The 15,233-nt window shown below is 45.1% G+C and overlaps 1 protein-coding gene across 2 annotated transcripts; it reads left to right on the top strand.

Annotated features, from left to right (window-relative positions):
- Window positions 1-2,224: 2,224 nt before the first annotated feature.
- Window positions 2,225-12,797, top strand: BSPRY (B-box and SPRY domain containing). Of its 2 annotated transcripts, none has more exons than XM_060251397.1 (6): window positions 2,225-3,033; window positions 4,226-4,324; window positions 7,104-7,334; window positions 8,687-8,712; window positions 10,286-10,410; window positions 11,702-12,797. In XM_060251397.1, the coding sequence occupies exons 1-6, from the start codon at window positions 2,803-2,805 to the stop codon at window positions 12,220-12,222; spliced, it is 1,233 nt and encodes a 410-aa protein (XP_060107380.1). In that variant the 5' UTR covers window positions 2,225-2,802; the 3' UTR covers window positions 12,223-12,797. The 2 variants fall into 2 exon arrangements, with proteins under 2 accessions (XP_060107380.1, XP_060107381.1); XM_060251398.1 differs by having other exon boundaries at window positions 11,697-12,797.
- Window positions 12,798-15,233: the final 2,436 nt, after the last annotated feature.

The following is a 15,233-nucleotide window of genomic DNA, read 5'->3' as shown; positions in this document are numbered from 1 at the left end:
AAGGCTTGTTTTCCCTTCTCACACCAAGAGGTGCCAGGACTCACTCCTTGGTGCAGAACAGAGTTTGCAATTCCAAACCCTCTAATTACTTGGGGTGATTTTGTAAGGGACTTTGGAGAGGGGAGGCTGCATAGCCCCAAAGGTATGAGAGGCAGGAGTTCATGCCTGGAACTTTTGATCTTGCTCACTGTGGTTATTTGGCATAAAGACCATCAAAGAGCACTGCTGCATCACACCAAAGGGATATCTAGTACAGCATTCCTTATGAAACTGCAGTCACTTCATAGGAACTCTAAGGAGGGTGGCTATGACCCCTTCTCTGCTGTTGCCCCCAGCAGAGATATATTGCCTCTGAACATGAAGGCTTCAGTAGTCATCATGACTAACATTGCAGTAAAACCCAAAAGGAATCTTTGGATACCTTAAAAACCAGCCGATTTATTATGACATCAGCTTCAGTGGGCTAGAGCCCCTTCATCAGATGCATGGACTGTAAATGTCAGTCAGTGCATGGATACAAGGAAAGAAGAAGAAAATACTTTGAGAGAAGCCTTAAATGGAAGAGAAACCACTGATAACATTTTGGTGCAAAGCTAAAAAATGTACAAGAGTGGTGATTTACAATTGATGCAATAATAAATGGCTTTTTGTTAGTACCAGTGACGCTATACCTATTGGTAGCCTTATCCTGCTCCATTAATTGGTCTAGTAGTCCCTTTTAAAAATATCTATGCTCATAGACATCATTGCACCTTGTGGCAGTGAGTTCCATAGGTTAGTTATGTGCTGTGAGAAGAGGTTCCTTTTGTCTGTCCTAAATCTTGTTGTTGTTGTTCAGTCACACAGTTGAGTCTGACTCTTTGCGACCCCACGGACAAAGTCATGCCAGGCCCTCCTGTCTTCTACCATCCTCCAAAGTCTGCTCAAATTCGTGTTAGTTACATCAGTAATGCTGTTCTAAATCTACTGCCCATCAATTTGCTATGATCTGCTCTGGGCCCGCTTGCAGGGAGGACAGGATATACATCGATAGATGGATGGATGATGTATGGATAGACAGATGATGGATAGATCGATGATAGATAGATTTCATCAGATTACTCTGAATTCAAGTACTTTCTTCGTGATATGCCTGGTTTTATAATCTTCTCTAGTGCCTCTCTTTAATGACTTTTTACCTAAAATGAGGACATGCTCAGAGCCACCATTACAGATTTTCCTGGCTGGACCTTCAGAGTTTCAGACAGATGCAGGAACAAAAGGAGAGCTCTGAGTTGCAGCATGATCATCTCCCAGTTTCCTAGTCATAATAAACTGGATCTTCTTCCCCTTCTCCCTCACTACAGGTAAGCTAATCAAAAAACCTGTTGATGTACAACAGCATTCTAAAATAGAAGCGGAAACCACTCAAAGTTTGAGGATCTGGATTTGGGCTTTTGCTGGGTGGCATGTTTTTAAAATTGTTAATTTTCAGCAGAACATCACTTTTTCTGGAAATGATAAATTCAGCCTTGAATCGTGATGGCAGCAGATATTCTGGATAGACACATGTAGAACATACATGCATACAAACATTCAAATTAACATTTATTCCAGTGTTTCAGGAAGACACTTTGCACATGCTCAGAACTCCTTTTTGTGGCTATTTTTCTGCATACCTTTCAGCATGCCTTATTTTGGGCAGAATCGCACAGGAGCAGAGCTCCGGAACTCTAAATGGAGAGGCAGTTTGGTGTAGTGGTTAAGTGTGCGGACTCTTATCTGGGAGAACCGGGTTTGATTCCCCACTCCTCCACTTGCAGCTGCTGGAATGGCCTTGGGTCAGCCATAGCTCTGGCAGAGGTTGTCCTTGAAAGGGCAGCTGCTGTGAGAACCCTCTCCAGCCCCACCCACCTCACAGGGAGTCTGTTGTGGGGGAGGAAGGTAAAGGAGATTGTGAGCCGCTCTGAGACTCTTTGGAGTGGAGGGCAGGATATAAACCCAGTATCTTCTTCTTCTTAAATTTTATTGTGCTTTCTTTCTCGCCTTCCCCTCAAATACTACTCCTGGGCTCCATTGTTCAAACCCCTTGTGAGAATTTTGCTGAAATCTAAGATTTGACAAACTTTCTAATATTTCTCCCCACAAAAAAAGGGAAAATAACCCAAACATATTAAGCAGACAGATGGAAATCTTCCTCATGCCACTGTGGCCATACAGGAGAAAGTAATTTAAAAAGTATGATGGGAGTAAGGTTTTATTATGACAATTATAATTCAAGAAGCATTTTAAGGTAGATACACCTTACGGTGACGTCAGGGGGCATGTGGCAAATGAGTCGTGCTAATGAGCTCTGGCACCTCTTTTTCTACAAAATGCCCCTGCCTTTCAGACACACTGGCATTCAAAATAGATTGCAGAGCTGGACTTGATGCCAAATCGACCCAGCGCCAGAACCAAAAAGATGGTAGTTATTTCTGGTCTGATTCAGTTATGTCCATTTGGTCTCCATAATATGCTGGCCAGGTGTCTCTGGAAAGTTTCCAAGCAAGTGCAAAACAATGGTAAACGCCCCCTTGTTCTTTAGGGCTAGACTGCTCCTGTCCATGGAAGTCCCGTGCCCACGAATGCAGACGGCAGAACTGTGAACATGCAAACGCTAGGGCCATTGCGAGAGGCTCCAGGGCGAGGCAGCGCGGTGATTTCCACACCGGCTGGGCGTGTTCAAGGCAAGAAGGGCGGCTCCCGAGACTCCCCGTGCAGTCCGTTCCGCCCACCTGAGCAGCAGGTGCCTCGGCCGCTCCTTCTTGTCGTCCCTCAGTCATGGCTCAGGAACCGGGACCAAGCGGAGCAGGTGATCGCAAGGAGCAGCTGGGCTCGGCCCAAGGCCACGGTGAAGGACACGAGAGGGCTGGAATATGTCCGCAACACACCCTGGAGCTGGACTGGTTTTGCAGCACCGAAAGGCGGCTGGTGTGCGCGCAGTGCCCCAGCCAGGGCGGCTGCCGCGGCCACTGCGTACGCCCATTGGCGGAGGAGGCGGTCGAGCGGCGGGTGAGGCTGGACTGGGCGGGCTGCTGCGTCCCTTCTCGCGGTGGTGGCGCGGCGCTAGTGTATGTTCTGTGGGAGGGTATAAATAAGCGTCGCCTTGCCGCCCCCCCCCCCTTCTCCGGAACTTCTTTTAAACAATTTCAAAAAAGAAAATCTGACAGACTTCGTATTTATCAACTATGTGTCAGGCAGCAATTCAACGGGATAAGTTCTTCTGGCATACAAATCCAGCCATGTTGAATTTCTGCTATTAAAGTTGTAGAAACACCTACCAGGAACTTTTTTCTTTTAAGGGACTGCAATCTCTGGAATGTGTGATGCTTGATTTATTTTGTTTTATTTTTTTTGCTTAATTTATACCTTGCTGTTCAGTGCAGTGGTGACACAAAGCAGCTTACATTGGCCTCCTCTCATCCATTTTATTCTGAGGAAGGTTAGACTGAGACCAGTTTCGCACTAGACCTTCAATCCTGGTTTAGCCCTGTCCCCAAGCTGACATTCTACACTAAAATCATAGAGTCATAGAGCTGATTTCTCTGATTCTAGCGTAGAATGTCAGTTTGGGGACAGGGCTATACCAGGGTTAAAGTCTAGTGTGAAATTGGTCTCAGAGAGTGTGTGACTGGCCTGGAATCACCCAGTAAGCTTCCATGGCAAGTGGGGATTCAGATGCAGGTCTCCCTGATTGTAGTCTGTCAGTAACTGCTACACCATGCTGGCTCCCTCTGGGGATTCACAAAGGGCCCCCTACTGCATAATTGAGGCTTCCCCCCACAAATATCTGGAGATAGGTGGTGAGTTGGGACTTCAGAACTTGTAATCTTGAGTTGCACTCCCATTTTAGAATGGCAGCTGGCTGCTAGTCCTAAAAGACAAGTACAAATTGACAGATAGCCCATCTGTGGCTATTAACCACGAGGGCTAAATTGAACCTTCATGTTCAGAGGCAGTCTACCTTTGAACATCCATTACTGATTGGTCAACAGCAAGTAGAGGCTTTGGCCTCTGGGGGTTGCTTGGAGACCTTCTGATAGGCATCTGGTTGGCTATGGTTAGAAACAAGATGCTGGACTAAAAAGTCTGGTCCAGTGTGACTCTTCTTGTGTTCTGTTCAAATGGTGACTTAATTTGTGTGTGTGACAGCAATGATAAGGTAGCAAATAGCAATTACAGCTTCCTACTTCTTCTGTTTCAGAACAAAATTGTAGATCAATGTGAGACGCTTCAGCTGCAGAGTGCCGTGACCACTAAATATGTGACAGAGGTGCTTCCGGAGAAGAAACAGCATGTTGTGGTATGAATTCTCAGGAGGAACTGGGATGAAGGGGTGTGATCAGCTTGAGATGCTCCCATTGCACTGGAGACAACTTGGTACCCCAGAGCCTGTTTTGTTTCTAGAAGGTTCCTGAGTCAATCCCAGCACCTTCAGCAGCTGAACATCTTGGTAGGAGTTCTTCTGCCACTGCCAGTCAGAGCAGATAGTTCTGGCCTAGGTGGACAATGGGCTTACTAGAAGATGCTCCCCTGTATAATACTGATGGGTGTTGAACTTATTTATTAAAGGGAAGGGCATGAGCAAAATCTCAGGTTCATAGCTTGTTAAAGTAAGCAAGAAAGCCTTTCTCTGCTTGGGGTCCTGCAGAGCTTAATGTGTAAACACCTGAATCTGGTCTGTACTGAATTAGACTGCACTTCCAGTCCAAGTAGAGCGAACAATAGTTTGATGAGGTCTACAACCCTGGCCTGGATAGCCCAAGCTAGCCTGATCTTGTCAGATCTTGGAAGCTAAACAGGGGCAGCCCTGGCTAGTATTTGGATGGGAGATTGCCAAGGAATACCAGGATTGTGATACAGAGGCAGGCAATGGTAAACCACCTCTCAACGTCTATTGCCTTGAAAACACTACAGGGCTGGCTTGCAATAAGTCAGCTGTGACTTGACACTTTGCTTGACTAACACACCTCCATGCATTTGCTGCAGGGGCCAAATCATACAGAGTGCCTCACCCATCACATCTCTGTAGCAGCCACTTCTTTGAGCCACTGCACTGCAAACAGAAATGGAACTGGTAGAGCTTTTTTTTTTTACCAGGCTATGCAGTGATGTGGAGTGGAAAAACTGCACTGGTTGAATTCCAGGGGCGTATGATGAAGCTGTGAAAGGCAGAAAAACTTGCTTAAGGGGAGAAAGAGCCCCTCAATTGTCTTGCTTTGCAGTTCTCATCTGACCATTTACTGATTTTTATTAGAATCATTAATACACCACTAATCCAGGGGTGGCCAAACTTGCGTAATGTAAGAGCCACATAGAATAAATGTCAGATGTTTGAGAGAAGGAAAGAAGGAAGGAAAGCAAATAGATGCAGAGAGGGAGAGGTGGAAAGAAAGCACCTGTAACTTTAAATGCATTCTCTAAGCTGCTGGCAGGCTTGACTTAGAGAAGTGATTTAAAGAGAGAAATGCCTTCTCCAAGCCAGCTGATAAGGGGTGTGCTTTGAGAGCCACACTATATGTGTGAAAGAGCCACATGTGGCTCCCGAGCTGCAGTTTGGCCACCCATGCTCTATTCAATGCTTGGTTTAGAAAACAGTTTGCAATGTAAAAACAAGACAGAATAATTTTAATAAAGAAGAACAGAATAGACTAGGTTCTCGAAAACATATTAATTCCAGGAACTGGAGGTCTCAGTTTTCAAAAGCCTGACTGAACAAAAATGCCTTTGTTTGCTTCCCAAAGGATTCAAAAGACCAGCCCATGTTTATGATATCAGGACTGTCCCTGGTGTTGTCAGCCTGGCATTCATAAAGGATGGTATCCTAAACAGGGCCTCACAAGCCAGGAGCAGGGGAGGGGGGTTAATATGGAAGAAAATGCTTCCTGAGAGCTTTTAGGGTAGAATTTGCAATAAATTCGGCAAGGAGGAAATAGTTTGAATTCCTACTGGTCACTGCTCCTTCCCCCGATTCCATAAATCCCCCTCACACATTTTCCTACCTGGTCATGAGATGTTTCATCTGAGGTGGGGAGAAGAATGTGGTGCCTTGAACTGGCTAATCTCTTAATTTTATGGTGGCCTTTTTAGGGATCTTAAACATTCAGATGGCTGTATTTTTTTTAATAAGCCCTGGACCTATTTCATTGTTAAAATTGCTTTTATTGTTATACTGTATTGTGTTTTGGGAGCCATCAGCTGTGGGATGCAGCAGGGAAATTCCTTTAAATAAATATGTAAATAACCCAGCTAGTTCTTGGGCTGTCATATTTCTAGATTATGGTTTTTAGGAGTCACCACTTAGCAGGTGGAAAGGGAGGGAAGAAGAAAGAGAGGGAGTTTCACCCCCTGTTCAATTACTGTACTTTGACCTCTTGATCTAAGCAGGGCTGGCTGGAAAAAGATGACAATCCTAGTCCTGAGATAACCCTCTTTAGCGTTCATGTAGCCATTTTTAAGACCACTTCATACAGTATATACCAGGGGTTCCCAGCCTTTTCTTTAGTGAGAGGTATTTCTGAGTAATGAGAAAAATCCGAAGCTACTCTATGTTCCTCCAACATGTGCCACACTCTGTGCTCCCCCCAACATGTTACCAAGGTTTATTTTGCCCTAGAAACAGGGCATGGAATAGAAAGAGCACCAGAAATAAAGATATCAGCTGAGCAGCATGCAGAAAAATCCTGTGAAAGAAAAGCTCTTTTGATTTTTTGAGATTTTTTTCCTGGGTCTTCAGGGTTGAGCAAGCTACTCTGAGGAGCTGATGAACTACCAGGAATTTAATTTAATTTAATTTTAGATTTATATCCTGCAAGTGGCTCAGGGCGGCCTACAACAATAAAACCTATGTCTAAACAAGAGTGTATCATTGGGATCTCTAAAGTAACATTCATGTACCACAAGAAATCTACTAAAAAAAGAAATAGGTGATACCAGATGGAAGTTAACCCACTCCTTCCCTAAATGGCCTTTGTAGATACTCTCCCTGTGACCACAGCTGTTGCAATATCTGAATTCCCTTGACAAACTAATTATGAGGAATTGTAACCCTGAGAAGTTCAATCCATTTTGTGTTTTGGCAGAGTGCGGCCAGCAGTGCACGAGAGGTCCTGATCCGGCGCTTGAACCTTGTGAGGAATGTCTGTGAGACTGAGGAGCAGCGGCTGCTGGAGATGGTGCATACGGAGGAGGAGCGGGCCCACCAGAACATCCTTACCCAGCAGGTCCACTGGACTGAGTCGCTGCAGAAACTGGATACCCTCCGGACCTATCTGGTGACAATGATCACTGCTACAGATGACCGTAGCCTTGTGGTAACCATCCTTAATCTGTCATGAGTGGCCCTTGTTTTGCCATGCAGTTTCCTTACACTGCAAGTTTATTTGTGGTGGTTAGGTTGGGAGATTTTGGAGGTGCTCCCCAGGGAGGAGAGGCACCTCAGTAGAGTATAATGCCATAGATTTCACCCTCCAAAATAGCCATTTCTCCAGGGAAACTATCTCTGTAGTCTGGATATCAGTTTTGATTCCTGGAGATCTCCAGGCCCTACCTGGAGGCTGGTAACCTAGGTGATGAAGCCTGTGATTGACAGAGGCTTGTGTTTAAGGTCAGATGGGCTTGCACTATGGCAGTGGGGCAGCATTGGCTTGTTCATCGTTGGACCCCTCCTAACTTTGGGTGTGCTGCTACACGTTAAAGGAACAACTGTAGAATCATACACTCTCTCCCCTCTCCTGCGTAGTCTCTGCCTTGCTGACCTTAACCAGAATTCGTCAGCATGGCTATATCCACATCCACTAGGCAGGGTTAGATCTTCACTGTCTTCAGAATCTGGTTTATGATTCTGGTTAACACCACTGGAGACGTTATGCATAAAGCCTGGTTCATGCAAGCAGATGATTTGGGTGATATGGTGAGCTCCCCCTCACTGGCAGTCTTTAAGCAGCAGCTGGACCAACACTTGTCCAGGCTGATCCTGCATTGAGCAGGGGTTTGATGGCCTGTACAGCCCCTTCCAATTCTATGATTCTATGTGACAGAGACCTCAGTCCAGAACTGCATCACTTCCTAGGAGGGAGAGGCTATGGATGATTGCATTTTGGAATGCACTACTATGTTTTTTTAAAGCCCTCTGCAAACAGAAGACCAGCACAGCAAGCAATAAAAAAGTAAAATTATTAGTTCCTGATGAACTGGCTTTCTGTTTTCAGGGAGTTTTTATATAAAGGAACATTCAAAACTGTATTCTCCCACTTGAGACCTGAACAGGCAGATTCCATCAGTGGCACTTTCGAGATCAACAAGAGTTTTTTTGGCTATGAATTTTTGAGAGTCAAAGCTCCCTTCATCAGACATGTCATGAGCATTCTTCCACCTCTGTACTCTGCCATCATATTCTCCTGTGTGCGGGTGTGAACTAAACCTGGGGGGTGGGCCATGGATTATTTTCCAACTACTGGCAGCAAAAGGTGTCAGTTTTGAGATTGCCTCAGAGCTAAAAACAGATGCAGTCACTCTCTGTCTTTGAAAGGGTATTATTCCACTTGTATTTAGAGTTCCAATCTAAGGGGTTGATTGACACACCCACTCAGCTCCTATATAATGTTGGGGCATATCCAAGAAGATTCATGGGATGAAGTTTTCATCTTTCTCTCCTTTACTCCAGCAGGCAGAAGAGGAGATCTATGAAAGGTGAGTATCAGGGTGCTGGCTTCTTTTGTTCTGACAACAAGCTCATGTGCTGTGTCCCCCCGGCCCCCAATTTCTTGCAGGGGATGAGTACACCATCCACGCCACTTTCAGTTCTCTAGCTTTGCCCTGGTTTTAGTCCCTTGCACAGAACTATACATGCAAAATTAAGTGTATTGATGGAATCCAAATTCTGCAAGATAAATGATTTAAATGAAGCAGATTTGCATAGATGGGTGAAATGGGCATAACTATCGCACACACAGGAAAGTTGCATATCTGTTTGTCTATGTATCTGTCGTATTTGTATTGCAGAGAGAGTATGTAGATTCCGCTTCCCCCCATTTATTCTGTTTTGGCCAACCAAAAGGCATATGGAGTACTGAAATGCCTTCTGAGACTTTACCAGGCAATGTTGACATCCTTTTGAGCATAACTGATCTTAAGGGCTGGAACCTTGTCATTTTAAAAATACATCTGAAATCCCCAGACTTCAGTGTTCTGCAGCAACAGATGCACAGATTGCACATAGCCATTCCCACAGAGCTGCAACATTTGGGTGCTGCTCAGTGGAAACTGTAGAGCTATGGAGATTGGGATACAAAGCTGTCTTGCTATTCTAAGGTTGCCAGCCTCCAGGTGGGGCCTGGAGATCTCCTGGTATTACAATGGATTTCCAGACTACAGAAATAAATTCCCCTAGGGAAAATGGCTGTTTCAGAAGGCGGACATTATGGCATTGTACCTGGAGCCTCCCCCCCAATCTCCAGTTATTTCCCAGTTCAGACCTAGCAACCCTTTGTGTGCCCCTTGCTTTCTGCAGCTGCATAAATGGCTCAGGATTAGGGCCTAAGTACTGATTTTCACCAGCCATTGAATCTGGTCTCCAGGGAGTGTCACCCCCCTACCCCAAAGGAACTGTTAGATTCCTCCCTTTTGACCATCCTGAAAGTTGTGTAAACTGTTTCATTCCAAAGAGCATAATTAGTACCATTAAGAGGAAAATTCCTAATTTGTTCTCCTCCTTGGCCCCATTCAGAGACCCACAGAACATGTCATGCTTTTTAAGAAAATAAGCATAGTGTGTATTGGCTGAAAGCATGAGAAGCTATAAAGTCATGAACTGGCTTTGGGCAAACTGCTTTTTTCAGCCACATTGGGAAAAATTAATTAGTTAATTAAAAACATTTATTAGCCACCACTCAATTAAAAAAAACACTTTAGGAAGCTTGCATTATTGATAAGCTACCCAAGAGCTAAAAACGTAGAAAGACATAAATAAAAGCAGCAGAAGTTAAGAGGAGGAAGTAAAAGCACTGCTTAAACAATAAAAACAGTAGATAGAAAGTGTGAGGGCGAAAATGAGGACAAAGAAATCCACACAGTTAATGAGAGAGACAGGGCAAACTGCTTTAATACTCCTGGCCTATCTTGCAAGGCTAGTATTGCTGTCAGAAATGTAGGTATAGCTCATAAAGACAATCAAATCTGCCCTAATCTTCTGCTACTGAACAGGTTGCCCTCAAAAAGTAACTTAAATGTCAAGTTCAATTACTTCTGCTGTTTCATTGGCTAGAATGGAGGAAGCGGAGGGGATCCTGAAGCCTCAGGAATCTGAGAAGTTAAACTTTAACCCACAGTGCATCCAGAGTCCATTAATGAGCCGGCTGTGGGCTGCTGCTGTTCTGTGCTGGAACTCAGGTCGGTTTCTCATCCTCCCAGAGAATGGAGGCTTGTTTTGCCCATATATGCCCTCTCCTTTTTTGAGGGTGGGGGGAGTATTTTTTGTATTGTATTGTGTATGTGTTTGCACCTGGAAGTCATGGTGATCTCTGTTGTCTGATCCCTGGGGGCCTGGAGGATATTCAGAGAGGTGGCTGATAAAGCCTGGCCCTACCCTCCCAGCTCTGGTATTCCAAGGAGGTCTCCCATCCAACTACTTGCCTACCCTGCTTAGCTTCCAAGAACTGACAAGATTGGGGTTGCCTGGGCTATCCATGGCAGGGCCCCATGTTGCTCTTTGTAAATTCCACTGCAAGTATATATTGTTGAGCACCTTTCTCTGTGTGTGTGTTTGCCTTGTAACCAGACCTTGAATCATATTGAGGCTCAGTCTTAGAAGCTGTCTTAGTATCTTTAGTTCCACAGAATTCACTTCTGTATAACTGTCTAGCTACATGTAAGCCCACAGCTGAAGTTGAACTGATGCTATTAAACTGGCTTATATTGAATCAGACCATTCTAGAATTGGTCCATCAGGGTTAATATTGTCTATTCATACTGGATGCTGGGAACTGAACCTGTAACTTCCTATATACCCAGCAAATACTCTACCACTGAGCCACAGCCCCTCTCCTCTGAGGAAGCTCTATACCAGGGGTGTTGAACTCATTTGTTACGAGGGCCGAATCTGACATAAATGAGACCTTGTTGGGCCAGGCCATGTCAGGTGGGGCCATGTATGTACCTATTTAAGATTAGGTAGCAGAGATATAAATTTTATAAAGAACACAGACAAACACAAATATATTTTTTAAAAACTTAAAACATGCTTAAAATGTTAGCACTCATTGGTCTTAAAGATGCTTTCTTCGTGTTTCTTCCATGGGATTCAGGGAACTGGGCAAAGGAAGTTCTGGCTCTTTCCTTCCTTCCCCAGGGGACTGGTGGGGGGAGCCTCATCCAATAGAAGGAAGAAAGGCTTGGCTCAGTAGTTCTGCTGTGCAATTGAGCAAGTCTTGCAAAGCAAGGTGTGATGCAGAAGGAAACAAGATATAGGGAGAAAAAAGCAGATGACAGTCAGTTGCTCAGGGGCCTGACAGGAGCCCTCTGGGGGCCTGATTTGGCCCCCGAACTGCATGTTCAACACCCCTGCTCTATACAATTTGCCTCCATGGTCATCTGTATAACCAGGGCTCTTTTTGAGCAGGAACACTGTTCCAGCTGGCCTGACAAACATACATGAACCTGTTTCATTTTCTTCTTAGCGCAGATGAAATCCACATTGATGAGAAAACAGTCAGCCCACTCCTGACGCTCTCAGAAGACAAGAAAACACTGACCTTTAGCCCTAAGAAAGTAAAAAGTGACCCTGATGGTCCAGAGCGGTTTGACCACTGGCCCAACGCCTTGGCTGAAGAATCATTCCACAAAGGGATCCATGCATGGAGAGTCACCGTGGCAAGTAGTGGTGCATACAAACTGGGTATCTCATATAAATCACTGCAGCGTAAGGGCACAGGTCCTGAAGCCCGCCTGGGTTACAACTCATTCTCCTGGGTCTTCTCCCGCTATGACAAGGAGTTTCGGTTTTCACATGACAACTGTCACCAAACAGTGGACCTCCTCAAATGCCCAATAGAAATTGGGGTCCTGGTGGACTTGGATGTGGGAGAACTGTTGTTTTATGACCCAGAATCCTGTGTTGTTCTTCATGCACATCATGAAAACTTCACTGCTCCTATCTTCCCCGCTTTGGCTGTAGCTGATCAAAGTATCTCTCTGATGCAGTGAGAGTGAGACTCAGCTGAGGGGCAGGCTAAGAGATCATATGTATCTTTGATGAACACTGAGACTATCTCCTAAAACTATATAGATCATGTTACATTTATGGCTCCGTTCGGTTTGTGGAATTAGGATTCCTTAATGTTTCACAAGCCTGCATAGACAACTGAATACATCCAAAGCACAACTTAAATGCCAAGTGCAATGACTACTTCTGCTTCATTGGCTAGAATGGAGGAAGCTGAAGGGATCCTGAAATGCCGGGAATCTGAGAAGTTAAACTGTTAATCAGTGGTATACCTGAAGTCAACCATTTTACCAGCCAATCCAACATGCCAGGATCCCAGTGCGTGGGAACATCCTCCTTGCTACTGGGTGGGATGACACTTTGATCTATACCGGCTTGTGGTTTGGTCATTTGTATGTGAAAGAGAGAGACTGTATGGATGTACATACCTGCAAACTATGCACCAGGCAGTGCAGATGACTCAGAATGGGGCATGCGTGTGGAGGGCTGTTTCATTTTCTCTTCAAAAAGACAGTTATGTTATATTTGTTAATATGAAGCTGCCTTTTACTGAATCAGACCATTGGCCCTTCAAACGTTTCCTCATTTGACTGGTGTTTACACTCCAGCATCTTTCCCAAGTAGGCTTCCCAATCCCCAGGGCCCAGCGGGGGATCCCCCCTTTTTACAGGCTTCTCCCCGCCCCCAGCCAGCTGGCCAGCAGGGGAAGACCCACCCCCACAGTCATCATGTAGTTGTAGAGCTCCTGCAGGTTTAGAAACCTGCAAACGTATCCGTTTGTAAAATGTGTGCCTTTAAGGCTGAGCAGGAAACAGGAAGGGCTTCTTGGGAAAGGGTCAGTAACAGTTTCCATGGAGAACGGCCCCTCCCTTTCTTTTGCTTTCGTTTTCACAGCAAGTAAAGTTCTGCAGGAACAAGATCTAGTAAGTATTTGTGTGTGTGAGAGAGGGAGGGAGCAGGGGATTCCCTGGTTTGGAGGCCCTCCCCCCCACTTTAGAAAGCATGGGGGGGGAGGGAAATGTCTACTGGGCACTCTATTATTCCCTATGGAGAACGATTCCCATAGGGAATAATGGGGAATTGATCCGCGGGTATTGGGGGCTCTGGGGGGGCTATTTTTTGAGGTAGAGGCACCAAATTTTTAGTATAGCATCTAGTGCCTCTCCCCAAAATACCCCCCAAGTTTCAAAACGATTGGACCAGAGGGCCCCAAAGATTGTGCCCCTATCCTTCATTATTTTCTATGGAAGAAAGGCATTTAAAAAGGTGTGCTGTCCCTTTAAATGTGATGGCCAGAACTCCCTTGGAGTTCAATTATGCTTGTCACACCCTTGTTCCTGGCTCCACCCCCAAAGTCTCCTGGCTCCGCCCCCAAAGTACCCAGATTTTTCTTGAATTGGACTTGGCAACCCTATTCCCAAGACCCTTTACCCACAATCCCTCTGACTGGCAATGCCTGGGATTAAACCTGAGACTTTCTGCATACAAAACAAGTGCTTTGCTTTGGCCATGACTCTTCCCTATTCTGTCCCAAGAGAGGCAACTAGGGACTGTTTGGTCACTCATGCCAAATCAATAACAAAAATTCTTCCCTGTACACTCCAATTTCTGTGCCAAGTGAAACTGAACTTTTTTGACCTCTGCATAAATTATACACTCAGGACATATAATTGCTCTTGTATTCTCTTAGCCAAATCTGCATTTTTTTTACTATTATGCATAAATTATTATGGTTTTGCAAGCTCTTATCAAGGACAAGGAGCCCTACCACTGGAAATCATCTTCTGGTTGCAAGCAGTTTTAAAATGAAAGCTGAAATTCTGAGGAAACTAAATTCTGCATCAATTGTTATATTCTGTGCTGCTTTAGAATTGCACAAGGGGGAGGAGAGCACCTGGGACAGCAAGACTGCTGCTCTCCCTCAGAACAAGGAAACAGTGCAGGCATTGTGTGTATGGGAGGTGTGTCTTAGGTTGCTGTAGATACTTGCCAGTAGGTTGCTGTGAAATATGCAACCACATTTCATAAAGTAACCAAAACCTCAGTAGTGGCCTTATCAGAACTTGTCTCATTTTCCTAGGAACAAATGCCATGGGATACGGTTGCCAGGTCCCAACTGGCCAATGACAGTTGCCAGATCCAAGTTGGGAAACTCCTGGAGTTTGGGGAGGACAGGGACCTCAATGGAGTGCAATGCATAGAGTTCATCCTCCAAAGCATCCACTTTCTCCAGGGGAACTGACCTCTGGATCCTGGAGATGAACTATAATCCCAGAGGATCCCCAGGTCCCACTTGAAAGCTGACATCCCAACTGTGGGAATATGCAATACTCACATGAGAGGTGTCATATATGAATTGTCAGAACAAATGAGTTTGAACTGAATTTGTTTTGAGAGATAACATCCATCTGGAACATGATTAGAAACACACACAACCCACCCACCGCAATCAATAAAGACTTGCCTTTGCAATCTGAAACACTCCAAGCTTCTTTGTGCTGTGTATGTATATACAGTCTGAGGACAAAATGGGTTAGGTCTTTCCATAAGAAACATTTCTAGTTTGTGCTCTGTGTTTTTCAGCATATAACGTGCGTGTTCTTGTAGTCTCTGGCCCCAGACATCACTGCCCCATAGACTGTCAATTTTTTCCTCCCCACCTCAAGATGCATGCCCAGTGTATCCTATAAAATTGGACTTAAATCAGGAAGACCTGAGTTCAAGTCCTTCCATGTTTCATTGACTTGTACAGCTCTGAGCAAGCTGCTGTTTTATAGGGTTGCCAGGTCTGTGTTGGAAAATACTTGGAGACTTTGGGGATGGAGCCAAGAAGGATTTGGGGAGGGGAGGAGCCTCAGAATGGTACAATGCCATAGATTCCACCCTTCAAAGCAGCCATTTTCTCTAGGGGAGCTGATCTCTGCTAGCTGGAGACCAGCTATAAAAGCAGGACATCTCCAGGGCCCCACCTGGAGGCTGGCAACCCTAATTA

Source organism: Heteronotia binoei, chromosome 12 (genome assembly GCF_032191835.1).
Source record: "Heteronotia binoei isolate CCM8104 ecotype False Entrance Well chromosome 12, APGP_CSIRO_Hbin_v1, whole genome shotgun sequence".
Lineage (NCBI taxonomy): Eukaryota > Metazoa > Chordata > Lepidosauria > Squamata > Gekkonidae > Heteronotia > Heteronotia binoei.
This window is presented reverse-complemented; position numbering and strand designations above follow the sequence as displayed.

Coding starts and splice junctions, on each gene's coding strand:
- BSPRY (XM_060251397.1), top strand. CDS start 2,803: ATGGCTCAGGAACCGGGACCAAGCGGAGCAGGTGATCGCAAGGAGCAG. Junction 4,325..7,103: donor AGAAGAAACAGCATGTTGTG/GTATGAATTCTC, acceptor GTGTTTTGGCAG/AGTGCGGCCAGCAGTGCACG. Junction 7,335..8,686: donor CAGATGACCGTAGCCTTGTG/GTAACCATCCTT, acceptor CCTTTACTCCAG/CAGGCAGAAGAGGAGATCTA.